Source organism: Limulus polyphemus, unplaced genomic scaffold, assembly GCF_000517525.1.
Source record: "Limulus polyphemus unplaced genomic scaffold, Limulus_polyphemus-2.1.2 Scaffold7213, whole genome shotgun sequence".
NCBI classification, from domain to species: domain Eukaryota; kingdom Metazoa; phylum Arthropoda; class Merostomata; order Xiphosura; family Limulidae; genus Limulus; species Limulus polyphemus.
This window is the reverse complement of record NW_013672823.1, coordinates 548-15,582: the sequence shown is the minus strand read 5'-3', so window position 1 is coordinate 15,582 and position 15,035 is coordinate 548. Positions and strand designations below refer to the sequence as shown.

The following is a 15,035-nucleotide window of genomic DNA, read 5'->3' as shown; positions in this document are numbered from 1 at the left end:
TATTTTTACATTAAATGTAGTAAAGGTATGTCTGTTTCTATGGATGAATTTTCAGTTTTTTTCATTTTTTACATATCCCTTATGCTCATTTAAATGGTATTTTAAATTACGTTTTGTCTGACCAATGTAAATACTTCCACATTCACATTCTATTTTATATATATTCCAGTTTTTTCAGTTAAATGTATTTCTACTTTCGTAGTACCTAAGATTTGTCAAGTTTTGAATTTTGTTCCCAAAAGTTAAAACCACCAGCAACCATTTGTCGCATGTCAAGATCAGAGTGTGATCTCCCAGAATTCTGCAATGGAGAATCTGAATTTTGCCCAGAAGACATTTCAGTACAAGATGGAAGAGAATGTGGAAATGGAAAAGTAAGTTGTCTTGATTTCACATTGTAACGTTACACCAGATGTTCCTGGGACAAAGACTCTCTTCAGAATAGCTATAGAAGTTATAATCATGTGGGAACTAAGAAAGTCTTTGTTGTCTCTCAATGCATAAATAAGTTAAATTTCTTAAAATGACCTTCATTTTATTACACAAATGTAATCTGTTTCATTTTAGGAGGACAGATACAATTATTATATTCAAACTGTAGTTTTGGCAAACAGAAATAACCTAAGTAGCTTATATACATCAGTTCAATGGACAAAATGTTCTTATGGTTACTAACTTCTGACAGTTATATAGACAGGTGACCTAAGTTACTAGTCTGTCAGATCAGTGGAACAGATTTCTTTATAGTTGATAACTTCTGACAGTTATATAGACAGGTGACCTAACTTACTAGTCTCTGTTAGTTCAATGGAACAGATTTTTTTATGGTTGATAACTTCTGACAGTTATATAGACAGGTGACCTAAGTTACTAGTATTTGTCAAATCAGTGGAACAGATTTCTTTATGGTTGATAATTTCTGACAGTTATATAGACAGGTTACCTGTTACTACTGTCTCAGTTCAGTGGAACAGATTTCTTTATGGTTGATAACTTCTGACAGTTATATAGACAGGTTACCTATGTTACTAGTCTCTGTCAGTTCAGTGGAACAGATTTCTTTATGGTTGATAATTTCTGACAGTTAAATAGACAGGTTACCTATGTTACTAGTCTCTGTCAGTTCAGTGGAACAGATTTCTTTGTGGTTGATAACTTCTGATAAAGTCATAAACAAGTTACATACATCACTAGTCTTTGTTGATTCCATGGAACAGATTACATATACTAATTATTGCAGGTTTGAAAAACAATTACTTAATGAAGGTTATATTTACGATTATTGTTCATTATGTTGAGTAAAATAATTAGAATTGGACTGTCTGTTTAGAATTAAAGAAATACTGATGTCATCATAAGCTTGAACATGTGTACTTTGGTACATTTTCATTACTAATGTTAAATGAATTTACGCATGAAGGAAACAGGACTTTAATATTTTTATCACACCAGTCTTAGCTGCTGATGTTCTTATGACAATCTGCTTCTATTAATAATTTATCTAATTATTTAACAGGCGTATTGCTATCATGCTCAATGTCGTGATCACAATGACCAGTGTCGTAGATTGTGGGGCGACAGTCAAATGGGATCTCTACAATGTTTCAAAGACAATGAGAGAGGCTATCAGTATGGAAACTGTGGTTACCAGCAGCAGAAACAGTCTTACATAGCCTGTGGTACAAAGTAAGAAATCATTTAGGTTGCTCATTATTTGTTAAAAATGTAAATACTTCAGCTTATTAGTAAGAATACTAAAAATTACATCAAGCTGTTGATAAAAATAGCAATAGCTACGTCAGTTACTGACATCACAGAAATATATCCAATAAGCTTAGTTCAATTTGAAGATTATCAACAGACATATATTTTATTAAAATTAATGAGAAATTAATGTAAAAGACATATTTATTACATTTATTGTAAAAATACTTAATAATGGCCCTAAAAGTGTAATAGGTAATAATATTCGTGAATCAAAAGTGTAATAGGTAATAATATTTGTGAATCGTTAGAAATAATAAAACACAAAAATACTCATTTCAAACTTAATAAATGAAGAAAAGAAAGCAAATACAAGCTAAAATTAATTAAGCAAAAAATCTAGATATTACACATATGTATATTTATAGTATTTTGGCACTTGTGTATAAAGTTAAAATCATAAATAATACTCAACGTTAAACTGGTACATAATTAAAAACATTTTATTTAGGCCTATCTATGGCCTTCAAAAAGTTGACGACTCTACATGTATCGACATTACAACGTCATCCTCAGGAGTGAATTACAAGACAATTGCCAAAGTATTTATAGCTTGTTAGTAGGTCATTGACCTGAATGTTATTTTTTCATACATTCACGCTAAACCAATTAAAGGAGATCAATCCACATTCTTGCAGAAATATTCACTAAACCTTTATCTCTATTCAATACTATATGATCGCTCAAAAAAAATAAACAAAATACAATATGGTCTGGAAAGTAATTTCCAGATCCAGTACAAAACTTTAAATAAGCTTCATTTTACTGGAAGGTAAAACATGGCCAACAGCAGCAAGTAACTGAGAGCAACAAAATACTAAGTGCAAGTTCCAAACATTTGCATAAAAGAATACATTTGACAGCCAATTGGTAGACTTGCTTTAAATTTTTTATATCATAACTACTTATAATAGATATAGAAATCTATATAGTATTTATTACTCATATCTTTGAAGAAAACATTGTGTAGGGTATGTAATGAAAATGTTTATATTTTTGTTATTTTAAAACAATTGGTCTTACCTGATCTCAAGTCATACATGATTTCTTTATATCCTGCTATTAATAAAATTCTCACATCTTCCTAGCAGGTGTAATATTCTTAATTATTACAAGTTAAAATACAAGTTTTTCTATCTAAGTCTGTTAATGAAAGTTGTCACATTCTTCTGTGTGGGTGTAATGTTTCTAAATATAATAGACAGAACTATGCTTGAGTGGAGACATGTTTCAGTCCTTTTTTATTGTATTAGACAGTTATTCCTAGATACTCTGATGTGGCTGACATTTCAAAAATAGTTATATAATTGAACGTGAGGATTCTCGTTTTTAGGATTTACAATTTTAGAAATGGGGGAATATTTAGCCCTCAGAAACTAAGAACTGGGGGGGGGGGGTATACTTGGACAGATTGTTTTCTTTTGGATGAGAGCTCCCATCAATTTTGAACAGTTCAATGAACTACATATAATCATGAAATAAATTGTAACGGATATGATAGGACCATTTAGAGTAATTGTTTTGCTTGAAGTCAGTGAATTTAAATACATCTAATGGAAAGGGTTAATGGGGACATAGTTTTGTAATTATTTTGCTGATATTTTTATAAGTGATAGCTACTCCAATAATTTATTTCTAGTAGTATGGTAATAACTATCAGGCCTGGGTGTGTCAGTTCAATTTACCTGTTGTTTGTTGTTGTTCTTTTTTATTGCATTGCAAAAAAAAAAACTACTGCCTGAAATAGTTTGAAAAACTTCGAAACTTTCTACAGATAGTGCAACTTTTGCAAATAAAGTGTCTTATTTTTATATGTGATATTTGTATGAATTTACAGCTTTAAAGTTCAAAAAGATTTAATTGTGATGCATTTTTGAAGAAAAAAATATAACTCTTACCTTTGCTGTATATTTCAGTTACTGATTTTTATGTTTTGCTACATTCTTTTAAAACTTCCATATAGAGTTTTTATTTTTAATTCAAAAATATTGCATGTAATTTCAATGTGCTTACCAGCACTGGTAATACAGTAAAAAATAACTCTTTTTACTTTAACAAAATCATAAGAAAGCTAATTTTTTTTAATATTGCTAATCAGAAGGTATCATTTAATATATGTAATAAGTTTTAACCCTATTTTATATTGTATGCAGTGGTTTTTGTTTTGTTTTTTTGCATTGTCACTAAGTAACAAGAATGGTTTAGCTGTTCCATTTTAGTAGAGTCCAAAGGTTGTTGTTCTTATTAACATCGTAATTGTCCACATTCTTCATAGTGTCCAACACACGATGCAAAGTGTACTTTATGTAAATAAGAATCCTAATCCTGATTAATCATAAAATTAGAAGGATAAATACATATGATTTCATTCATTGTTCAGCTGGAAATAGGAATTGGGGGAAAACAACTATGAACGGGTATTATCTAATCATCCAGCAATATTTGTTGGATGTCCCTATATGAGTATAAATTATGCAAAACTGAAGGGTTGGTGGAATGTTTTGCCCTCACACATGAAGAAAATAGATTGACATAACTATAAATGAGTATTTATAGGCAAGATTTCTCAGTAAAACATATTGACTCTGTATAAACATTTCTGTAATTTTGAAATTTTTCAGTAATTTTGAATTACTTTTACAAACTTAATAAACATTACTTTTTCTTAATGAAACCCCTGTTCCCAATCAGTGAGGCTATATGTACAGGTTTATTATTCTTTTACTATTGTATTAGACTACAGTAATTTGATTGACTTAATGACCTACTAAATTTTAAACATTCAAACAACAATTATTTTGTACACTGTATTGGTTTTTGTCCAACATGACATTTAAGCCTTATGTAAATTTTTCAGGATCACAACAGAGAAGATGTTTACATTGCAGTTTCTAAATTAGGTATCTTTATAAAGCGTTACAACCTGCAGCCTGCTGATTGTTTTAGGTAAGTTTTTAAATTTTTGACTTGATATTTGTCAGATTCGTCAAAATAAAAAGGCTTTTAGTTGTATTTCTTAATAGTGTAAATATATACTATGTTGTTGTTGGGCTGCGTATTCTTTTACAGTAGGTGTCTGTGACTTGTTAGTGATAAATTCAACGATGAAGAAACAACACACACTTCACTTTTTTTCAAAATAATATATATATATCTTCAGAACAAGTTAACGTATGTACAATAAATTCTTCAAAACTATAGATATTATGGACATATCATAAATACTATATATGTAGTTCTCTCCTTCTTGTCAAATATCCACTTAGGCCTATTCAATTACTTTAGAATTTCAGTTGACAAGCCAAACTATCTTTTCTATTTCTATCGCATTAGTACTCTCTGTGATTCACTTAAATTGGGGCGTGAGTTACTGTAATCATTTAGTCTTCTTTCTTTTGAAGATCCTCTGCTCCTTTTGTCAAAGTGAACTCAGGCTGATTCAATTACTTTAGAACCACGCTTTGATGGAATAAAATTATTTTTCTTATCTTCTTTTCTACTGTTAGTTTCACTCTAAAATATTAAATGTTAGGCCTGTGTCAGTCATTAGGCCAATCACTTCTATGGTAGTTAACTTCACACCAACTTTATTCTCTTTTGCTATTATCTGTCTGCTTCTGTCTGTATGCTGCTTCCTACTTGTCTCACGCAATTTATATCTTTATTACCTAATCATCTGTCTGCCTTCTATATTCTCAACATCAGTATATTGCATGTGATGTTTGATATTCTCAACATCAATGAATTATTAACAAAACTTCCTACAATCATCTGCTTTTAACTCTTATAACAAAAACTAAACAATAATAAAACATTCACTCACAAAAATAAATTAATCAATAATATCGGAATGAAACAGTCTTTTATATCATGACATAAACCCCCCTTCAAGATAAAATATTTATAATATTTTTTTTTACTATATACAAAGACTGATCTAACATTTTCAGTTCCTTTGTTTGTCTCTCCTAACATAGGGTCTCTAGTAAGGCTTCTCCTTAACAGGATCTTTCATCTTGACCTTGTGTTGTCTGAGGTCTGTATTTCCTAATATATCTGTATGCTGACACAGTAGTTTTTATTCTTCTTCCTATCAGTCAGTTTGACACAGTGCCCTGGTTCTGCATCTATGATGGCCACACCTGCAACATCCATCTTTGTTTCAATAGCTGCACCTGTTAGGTCTTCTTCTCTCCCCAAATCCTTCTTCAACAGATTGGCGTGGTAGATCTTAGTCTTCACATTCACCTTGTACTCCATTCTGTACTTCAGAAGGTCCTTTCCATTGCAGGGTGAGTTTGTTGTGGTCTGTGGGCAGCAGAACTAAGACCCTTTGTTCAATCTTAAAATGTCGATCCTTGGCCTTCTTATCATAAAAGTACTTTTGACTACCTTGAGCTGCATACAAAATCTGTCGAGCAAGTTGATAGGTGTCCTCCAGTCAGTTTCTGAGGTCTGACACATACTGGTATGTGTTCCTTACTTCTGACTCTTCTTCTTCTGTCCATAGCTCTTTCAATATTTGCATTAGACCTCATACTGTTCTTCCATACAGTAACTCGAAGGGTGAAAATCCTGTACTTGTTTGTGGGACTTCTCAATAAGCGAATAATACTGCCTACAAGTACCTGTCCCAGTCATGTGGTCTCTCTTGGCACATCTTCTTTAGCATACTTTTTAAAACTCCATTGACACTCTTGCAAAGTGCATTACATTTAGGATTGTACGGGATGGTAAAGAGTTACCAAGTGCTGATGAGTCTGCACACTTCCTGCATCAGTTCTGAAGTAAACTGGGTCCCTCTATCACTCAGAATTTCTCTTGGAAAGCCTGCTCTGCAAAATATCTCCAGGAGTGCTTCTACTACTCTCCCTCTGTCTGTATTTTCACCGGTGCTATTGTTTCTGGATAACATGTCACACAGTCGACTACTGTCAGAACATACCAGTTGCCCTTGTCAGACACAGGTGCTAGTGGCCCAATCAAGTCCACAGCTACTCTGCTGAATGGCTCTTCTATAAGAGGCATCTCTCCCAATGGCACTTTGGCTACCTTTTCTCTAGGTATTGTCCTTTGGCAGATGTCACATGACCTACAGATTCTACTTACATCTCCAATGACTCCCGGCCAATGGAAGTTACTGGTGATTCTGTCATTTTCTTTGTTGCTTGGCCCGGCATGGCCAGGTGGTTAGGGGGCTCGACTCGCAATCTAAAGGTCACGGGTTTGAATCCCCGTCACACCAAACATGCTTGGCCTTTCAGCCGTGAGGGCATTATAATGTGACGGTCAGTCCCACTATTCATTGGTAAAAAGAGTAGCCCATGAGTTGATGGTGGGTGGTGATGACTAGCTGCCTTTCCTCTGGTCTCACACTGCTAAATTAGGGACAGCTAGCGCAGATAGCCCTCGTGTAGCTTTGCGCAAAATTAATTAAGTATTCTCTGTGAGTCACTTACAATTGAAGCGTGAGTTACAGTAATTGTTTGGTCTTTTTTCTTTTGAAGATCCTCTGCTCCTTTTGTCAAAGTGCACTCAGGCTGATTCAATTACTTTAGAACCACGCTTTGACGGAATGAAATTATTTTTCTTATCTTCTTCTCTACTGTTAGTTTCACTCTTACGTATTAAATGTTTGGGCTATGTCAATCATTAGGCCTCTCACTTCTACGGTAGTTAACTTCACACCATCTTTATTCTCTTTTGCTATTATGTGTCTGCTTCTGTCTGTCTGTCTGCTGCTTCCCATTTGTCTCATGCAATATATATCTTTATTACCTTATCGTCTGTCTGCCTTCTATATTCTCGACATCAGTATATTGCATGTGACGTTCAATATTCTTAACATCAATGGATTATTAACAAAACTTTCTATAATCATCTGCTTTTAACTCTTATTATAACAAAAAATAAACAATGATAAAACATTCAATCACAAAACTAAATTAATCAATAATATTTAAACTAAACAGTCTTAGTTATAATCATGTACCAGCAAAGAATTTCTACCATCAAAGATGAAAACAAGTGAACTGAGGATTAATCAAACTTGAAATCAACAGGTGATAATGTATATATACACTAATGAAGTGGTGTGTCACCACAGATGTAAGTTATAGCACTATGAATGATATTCTTAGAATCTATGTAAATTTGATTGATAATAATTCCTGACCTTTTTGACCGTGTAGTGCTACCTCAGGTATACTCATGTTAAGAGAAAAATAAAAAATTATACAATTGGATTATTTAACAATATACAGTCAAAGGGCACAATATTCTGAAGTAAAAGGAGCCAAAAATGTCCTCCATAGTGTGGAAAAACTCTCACAACAAAGTCGTTAGTGTAGCAGCAAATATCAAAACCATACCCCATTCTAATCCAATCCACTGCTTTCATCTGGAAAGTGAAGGCTGTGTCTATTAAAGAGAACATCCTGGACTCACCCACCCTAAAAAAGGGGGCAAAAACATTGGTATTGGAACCATAACAATCTAATTCAGTCGCATACTTGTCAAGTCCTTGATGCAGTTCCAGTGTAGATTTGTGGTCTGCTTATGTGTGGTCTTTGATGCTGACATCTAAGAACAAGGGAAAGTCTGTGTTGAAATGTATGGTCCAAGATTCACATTTCCATCCTTTTCATGGTCTAAGATTCAGAGTGGCATCCTTCTTATGGTCTAAGATTTACACTGCCATTGTTTTGATGGTCTAGGGCTCACATTGCCATCTTTTTTTGTGGTCTAAGATTCACATTGCCTTCCATCTCGTGGTCTAAAATTCACGTTGCCACTCTTCTTAGATGTTTCTTATGGAAACTGTAGTTTAAGGCAATATTGCATAATTATCTCCTTCAGAATTAGTATGAGTAAGATATAAGAAATAGTTCAAAGGCAGCACAATAACAAGTATTTGCTATGATGTCCACAAGGATTCTTCCTTACCAACCAACCTAATGTATCATGACTAGTTGGTATAAGTGTGCAATTTTATATTGGAAAAAAAAAATTTAGGCAAGTTAACCCTCTCACTACATTCAGGTCAAAGTGCACATATCACAACTTTTTAGAGAGTTACATTCAAAATTTGCATAAACTTAGCATCAATATGTATTTAATAAATCAATTTTAATGTTATATAAGTTTTAATTTCTTAATTTCATAAAGAAATACTTTAAAAAATCATCAATCACCCACAGTATGAGGATTGTGACATTTGTGTTATAGGTTTTCCTTCTTGTTTAATTTATTTGCCACCCCTTCAATAAGTACAGAATTTAACATAAATTACTCATTAAAGTATGGATATTACTCAGGCAAAGCATGATTTTTTATAGCCTTCAATCTTATTTGTTTACAGAGCTATAAACTAGAAAATCAGACCCACTTGCCACACCCACCTGTCTCATCCTCTCTTTCACAAACAGCCTTTAACATTTAATACTATGTTATTCAAAACCAATAGGAAGGCAAGGTTTTAATCTTTCAAATGACGTTTTCTATATCACATTGTTTTCCGTACAGGGCATTGTCTATATCGTTATTCAGTTTTGAATTTTTACTCACGGGAGTCATGTTGACAGGCTGAGCTGAATATTTAAACACTCTTATTGCATAGTTAGAAAGCCAGAAAAATTATAATGGTTACAAGACATTGTTTGCTTCTTTGTATGTTGTTATTCTGTGTCCTTAGGTGCAGTATTTAATTAAATAAAAATTTAGTGTAATAATACAATTAGTATGAAGTAGGCTTAAGTTTTATTGATAGTTACCAGCAAAAAAAAAGAAAAGAAGACCCAGGTAAGTAACTGAAATTTAAACATTAGTAACTTATTAGATTAGGTAAGATAATGAAAAAAAATAAATATATATATATATTCTGCACAAGGCATGCTTGCGAGCAGCTCGTGCATTACATAATTCTATAAGGTAATGAGAAGAGCACATTTGCCGAGTGACTTGCAGCTTATGTGGTGGGATTATAAATTAGATACTGTTCAAAGTACAATAAAGCATTAAAATTAAGAATAAACAGGTGTATATTATTACGAGCTTTAAGCTATATAAGATAAACAATTGTAATTTCATGTTACAGTTTGCAGTCATTCTAGAAAGAAAAAAGGGTAATTTAGATTTATTTCTTATTTTTTTACTAGTCTACTAAAACACAGCCAAGACAGGTCATTTTGTAAAGACTAAAGGTCTGTTTTATGTTATTAGATACAGTAAAATGAGAGCACATGTGCTGCGTCATTGTAACATCTGTATTGTTAGCCAAGCATGGCTGAAAGGTCAATATAATAGAAATAATAAATACGTATAAATGTATAATGTTATGAGATTTAAAATATTTAGTCTAAACATTTATGTTCATGTTATGATTTGTTGTCATTCTAGAATGAAAGAGACATAATTTTTATTTATTTCCTAATTTTTTATGGTGGTTATGAAATCAGTCAAATCTGCCAAACCCGTACAGAGATTCGTCACTGAAAATAACAGATAGAATATAAAGTTCTTTTCTTAAGAAATGTTTGATAATTATCTGGACACTGTAAAGATTTTGCATGTGAAATTTGAAACTTTTCTGATGCATAAAAGTATGTTTAATCTTAAAATGAAAATTACTTTGCATGTTGGATAGACAACATGCTAAAAAGAAAAAAAAAGGTATGAGAAACACAGTGCTTTACAAACCTTATAACTTAATAAAAAAATTGATATTTTGCATTTAAAAGAATTGTAATGTTTACTGATAATCTGCCAAATTTCATGAAGATACGCTTACTAATTTAAAAGTTATAGCATGAAAACTATAACAAGCACAAAATGGTTATGAGGTCAGTCCTAAGACTGACCCCGTGCTGAAAGAGTTAAAGTCAACAGCCATCTGGTGGGTAGAGCCCAAACATTTCTCCACACAAGCAGGACATGTAGATTTGTAGGTGTCACTTCCTTATAAAAATTTTAAAATGTTTTCATTTTTAACAGACTTAAATATGCATTAGATTTCTGTCTTTAGATCAACTCCATTGAAGGCTGAAAATAGTTATTGATTTTTTTTTATACATCCAACTTGAAAATTTAGGGGAAGTCGTTATAGTTAACAATTTACTGATATTATTATTATTCAAATTACTATCAAACTCATTAGAAGCTATCTCATCATGCAGTATTGAATACCTGCATTTTATCCTATAAGCACTTTTACCAAATTTAACTGTAAAAATGAGCATTAAGTTTGCCAATTTCAACTGCTAATTATATACTAAAATATCTAAAAATGGTGAATCTACATTTTTGGTTATGCCTAACTGTACGTCTTGTATTCGGTTACTTATTCAAATACTTAAGAAAATTCAACAGACTGAATTTATATCTTTTTAAACTTTATGACAGTTAGTCTAACAAAATAAAGAGCAGCAAAAAATTTGTGAAACTTTTATAATTACAAATCAGAAGCCAACATTATACCATCAAAATGTAACTACTGCTTATCCTCAAGCTGTAATCTGAACTTGTTTTTCTTATTATGTCAATGTTTTCTTACATTTGATGTATTTGTTTTCTGGTTTTTAGATGGAATGAGATTACCAACCTGAGTCTGAATAAAAAAGTATTTATCATAGAGTGCCATGTGAAACAAAGAACTTTTCCTCTTCAGTTGGTAAGGAGTACAACATAAAGTCTTATAATTTAAGATGATTGTTTTCAGGGTAATAAGTTTTCTATTTTACATTCCGTCAGCTAATAATATACAAGGCAGAAAGATAACTAAGCAAGATACTATGTCATGAAGTGATTGGTAAGATTTAATTGACAAATTACTATATGTTTTTCTTAACATTCTGTGATTTCATTAAAATGCTAGCCAGTTGCTCTCACAATAAACAACAACTTACAATTAAATGTAGAAGTTTAATAATTCGTGGATGTGTTAAACTTTTTAAATAACTTGTAAACAAATTACTTAGTTTTTGTGTGGATGTTTATTCACTGATGTTTCAACTTTTTGCCACTATTGTTGTAGCTATCTGTCTATTGTTATTTATTTGCATTTATATCTCGGTGCATTGGCTGATAGTTGTTGGTCTCTAGAAGTGAAACAAGCTGCTTTGTTACTATTTCTTTTTAGAACTATTTTAAAATGTGTTTCATGGTTTACCCATCTAGAAAAAATATTGTGCGACCAATTAGCTACTGCTAACTTTTTATATTACTTATTTATTCCTGTATATTTATGAGGTTTTGGACAGTAGATAATGTTTTAGAACTGCTAGAAGTGAAAAAAAAATTGTATTGACAAACTTACAGATTTCCCTATAGGATCATTTACAAGTGAACAGTATCTGAAATTCTTTTGTTGTCATGGGCACATGTACATCTCTCCTCTAGAGCACTATAACAGACACATATGGGACACAATACATGACCTTTATTTTAACTTTAAAAAGTGTGAAATTAACCGTGTGTGAGTTTGGAATTTTCTACCTCCATGAAGAAAGGATATTCCCAAAGTTGACTAGTTTTGGATAATTAATAAAATATTAAAACTTTTTTGTTTGTTTTTCATTGTGCATGAAGAATGAACATGGCACTGAAAGAGTTGTTTATCTTTAAACATGGCAACAAAAAAGCTAGTTAGTTTTAGCCTGCTGCTGAGGTTAAAATAATAGGTGGACTTTGAAATGTTTGCAAGATTCTGTGATATATGACTGTTTCTTAAATCTGAGGGATGGTCTATAAATATTTTCTGTGATAAAATTTTTTCCATGGGGGACCAAAAGATAATTTAAAATACTGACACGTTACTATGGTGTGTGTGTGTGTATATGGTATTTGAAATAACTCTCATAAGTTTGTCTAAAAAGCATACAAAACTAAACCAGACATGAGAATGCATAAAAATATAATATATGCACACAACTACAAAGTAAATGTTAAAGAAAAAATCAAAAACAATATGAACATTTTTAAGAGGATTTTTTTTTCGTATGTTATCCAATTTATTTTTGCTTTAACTAACCTATCCAGTGTTACTTCAAACTTCACACATATTATAGAACTGTATATTTTTATTTTTTTAGAAGTTTTTCAATTAAAAAATTATTTTTTTTGCTTCTCCTGTTGTCATTCTATGTAACTATTTCAGTGTTGCTGTTTTTTCATTCATCTAGCTGTTTTTATTTTGCTTAACCAGTCTTCCATGTTTATTGTAAATATAAAAAATATTTCTATTATTCTTTTATTTTAAACAGGAGGATGTTGATAGTGCCAAATATGTTTGGAAGATGTGCGCCCAACAACATCAGTTTCATTTTCCAGCAAAAAACCAACAAGTAAGAAGTGTCACATTCAATCTTTAATTTCATATTTGAATTCTATTTTATAAACAACATTAAACACATTTACATATTAAGTAGGGCCCGGCATGGCCAGGTGGATAAGGCTCTCGACTCGCGATCTGAGGGTCGCGGGTTCGATTCCCTGTCCCACCAAACATGCTCACCTTTTCAGCCGTGGGGGCATTATATGTGACGGTCAATCCCACTATTCGTTCGTAAAAAAAAGTAGCCCAAGAGTTGGCGGTGGGTGGTGATGACTAGCTGCCTTCCCTCTAGTCTTACACTGCTAAATTAGGGACGGCGAGCACAGATAGCCCTCGTGTAGCTTTGCGCGAAATTCAAAAACAAACAAAAAACATATTAAGTATTCTTACAATTTGCTTCTGATCTGGATATAACCTTAATATCCTAATAAACTGAGCCCATAATACAAACTTCTATGTAGGAATTTATAAATGTAAAATTGTAGTCATGTATTCCTTAATTTTATTTTTGTAAAATGAAATACGATTTTTTTTATATTGAATATGTTAGATAGACATTTTCAGGCTCTAGTAAAATAAACTTACTAATTTGTTTTGTTCATGAATATTTCAATACTGTAAACCTATAATGAAATTTGAAGAAAAAAATTATAGCTTAAGTAAGAAATTAATTTTCAAAGAAAATGAATATTTCATATCAGATAGGTTTTATCCTGGTGGTATATACAGAGCTCATTTAATCACATAAATATTTTTTTCTTTGAAGTTTTTTGTTTTTCTTCATCATAACATGTGTACATGATATATTTGCCCTGAATTGTTTTACATGTATGCAGACTTGTAACTTGCTTTATTTTATTACTTTTATTGATAGCCTTCTAAACAGTTTTTATTATTGAACTTCACATAACTTTTTTTTTCTTGTAAATATTTGTTGTTTAAATTTCTGGAACTTTCTAAGCATTTTTTTCCCCAACAGTGAAGTTGATGGTCAGAAACTTCAAACAGGAAACCAAGGGCCAGGTGTACAGTATGTTGATTATTGTATTTTTTAGTTTAATTTTCTTAATACCTCTCAAATATTTTTTATTGTAATTATTTTGAGTATTTGAAATTTTGTGTACTATATCACTTAATTTTATATCTCTTGTTTGGTTGTTATCACATTCTCTTTTAATAAAGATCATATCACAGTGTTAGGAATAAGGTATTTCTGTTATTTCATGGAGAATATACTTAAACTAAATTCATATGTTTCAAAACATTGGAATTCCTTATAATATTTCAACTGTTAGTTGAAAATAATTTTGACGATAAGTTTTATATATATAGTGATTTATTTTGTCATTTTTATTTAGAAATGCTGTCTACAGCAATACTCGACAAGAGGTAAGGTTTATTTGAACTAGATGAAATACTCTGTACATTTATGTGTTTGCTGTATACAAAAGTAATTATTGCTATGCAAAATCTAACTTCAAAAATGACATGTTTCTAATTTGGCTTAGAAGTATATTTGATAGAGTGAATAAATTGGTAACATTTCTTATAGACTTCCCTTGCTTCATCTTTTGATTTTGAGATGATGATGTTTTGGGTTTCATGTTGAATCCTGAAGAAGGATCCAACCACAAACACATCATCACAACATCAAAAGAAGAAGCTGGAGAAACAGTGATTTCAAACTCTTAATTGTGTGGTGAGTTCTGTTTAAGTAAACATGTTAACAAGTGTCACTCTCATATCCTCTATCTGTCTTGCTGTTGTGGAATTTATTGGTGAAAATAATATTAGGTTTCAAGAATACTTTTTTTGTTATTTTCTGTTCTTCAAGAGATTGTACAAGAAATAGAAGTTCTACAATAAGAGTATTTGAGTTACAGAACCTAGCAGAGTTTAACATTAGAAACATTGAAATTTTGTATCCTAATTATATTGTATT

At 31.5% G+C, this 15,035-nt stretch overlaps 2 protein-coding genes across 4 annotated transcripts in view; both read left to right on the top strand.

Annotated features, from left to right (window-relative positions):
* The window catches only part of LOC106474430 (tyrosine-protein phosphatase non-receptor type 21-like), a 32,717-nt gene extending 18,234 nt beyond the window's left edge, over positions 1-14,483 (top strand). For all 3 annotated transcript variants that reach the window (XM_013935123.2, XM_022402735.1, XM_022402736.1), the window contains exons 7-11: positions 4,622-4,710; positions 11,344-11,431; positions 13,023-13,103; positions 14,073-14,123; positions 14,452-14,483. In XM_013935123.2, the coding sequence (XP_013790577.1) occupies positions 4,622-4,710; positions 11,344-11,431; positions 13,023-13,103; positions 14,073-14,075 (261 nt within the window). In that variant the 3' untranslated portion in view covers positions 14,076-14,123; positions 14,452-14,483. The remainder of the gene's footprint in view (positions 1-4,621; positions 4,711-11,343; positions 11,432-13,022; positions 13,104-14,072; positions 14,124-14,451) is intronic.
* On the top strand, positions 246-1,706 carry LOC111089733 (disintegrin and metalloproteinase domain-containing protein 21-like). Its single transcript, XM_022402737.1, has 2 exons — positions 246-374; positions 1,517-1,706. Exons 1-2 carry the CDS (start codon positions 270-272, stop codon positions 1,688-1,690), a joined length of 279 nt encoding a protein of 92 aa, XP_022258445.1. The 5' UTR covers positions 246-269; the 3' UTR covers positions 1,691-1,706.
* Positions 14,484-15,035: the final 552 nt, after the last annotated feature.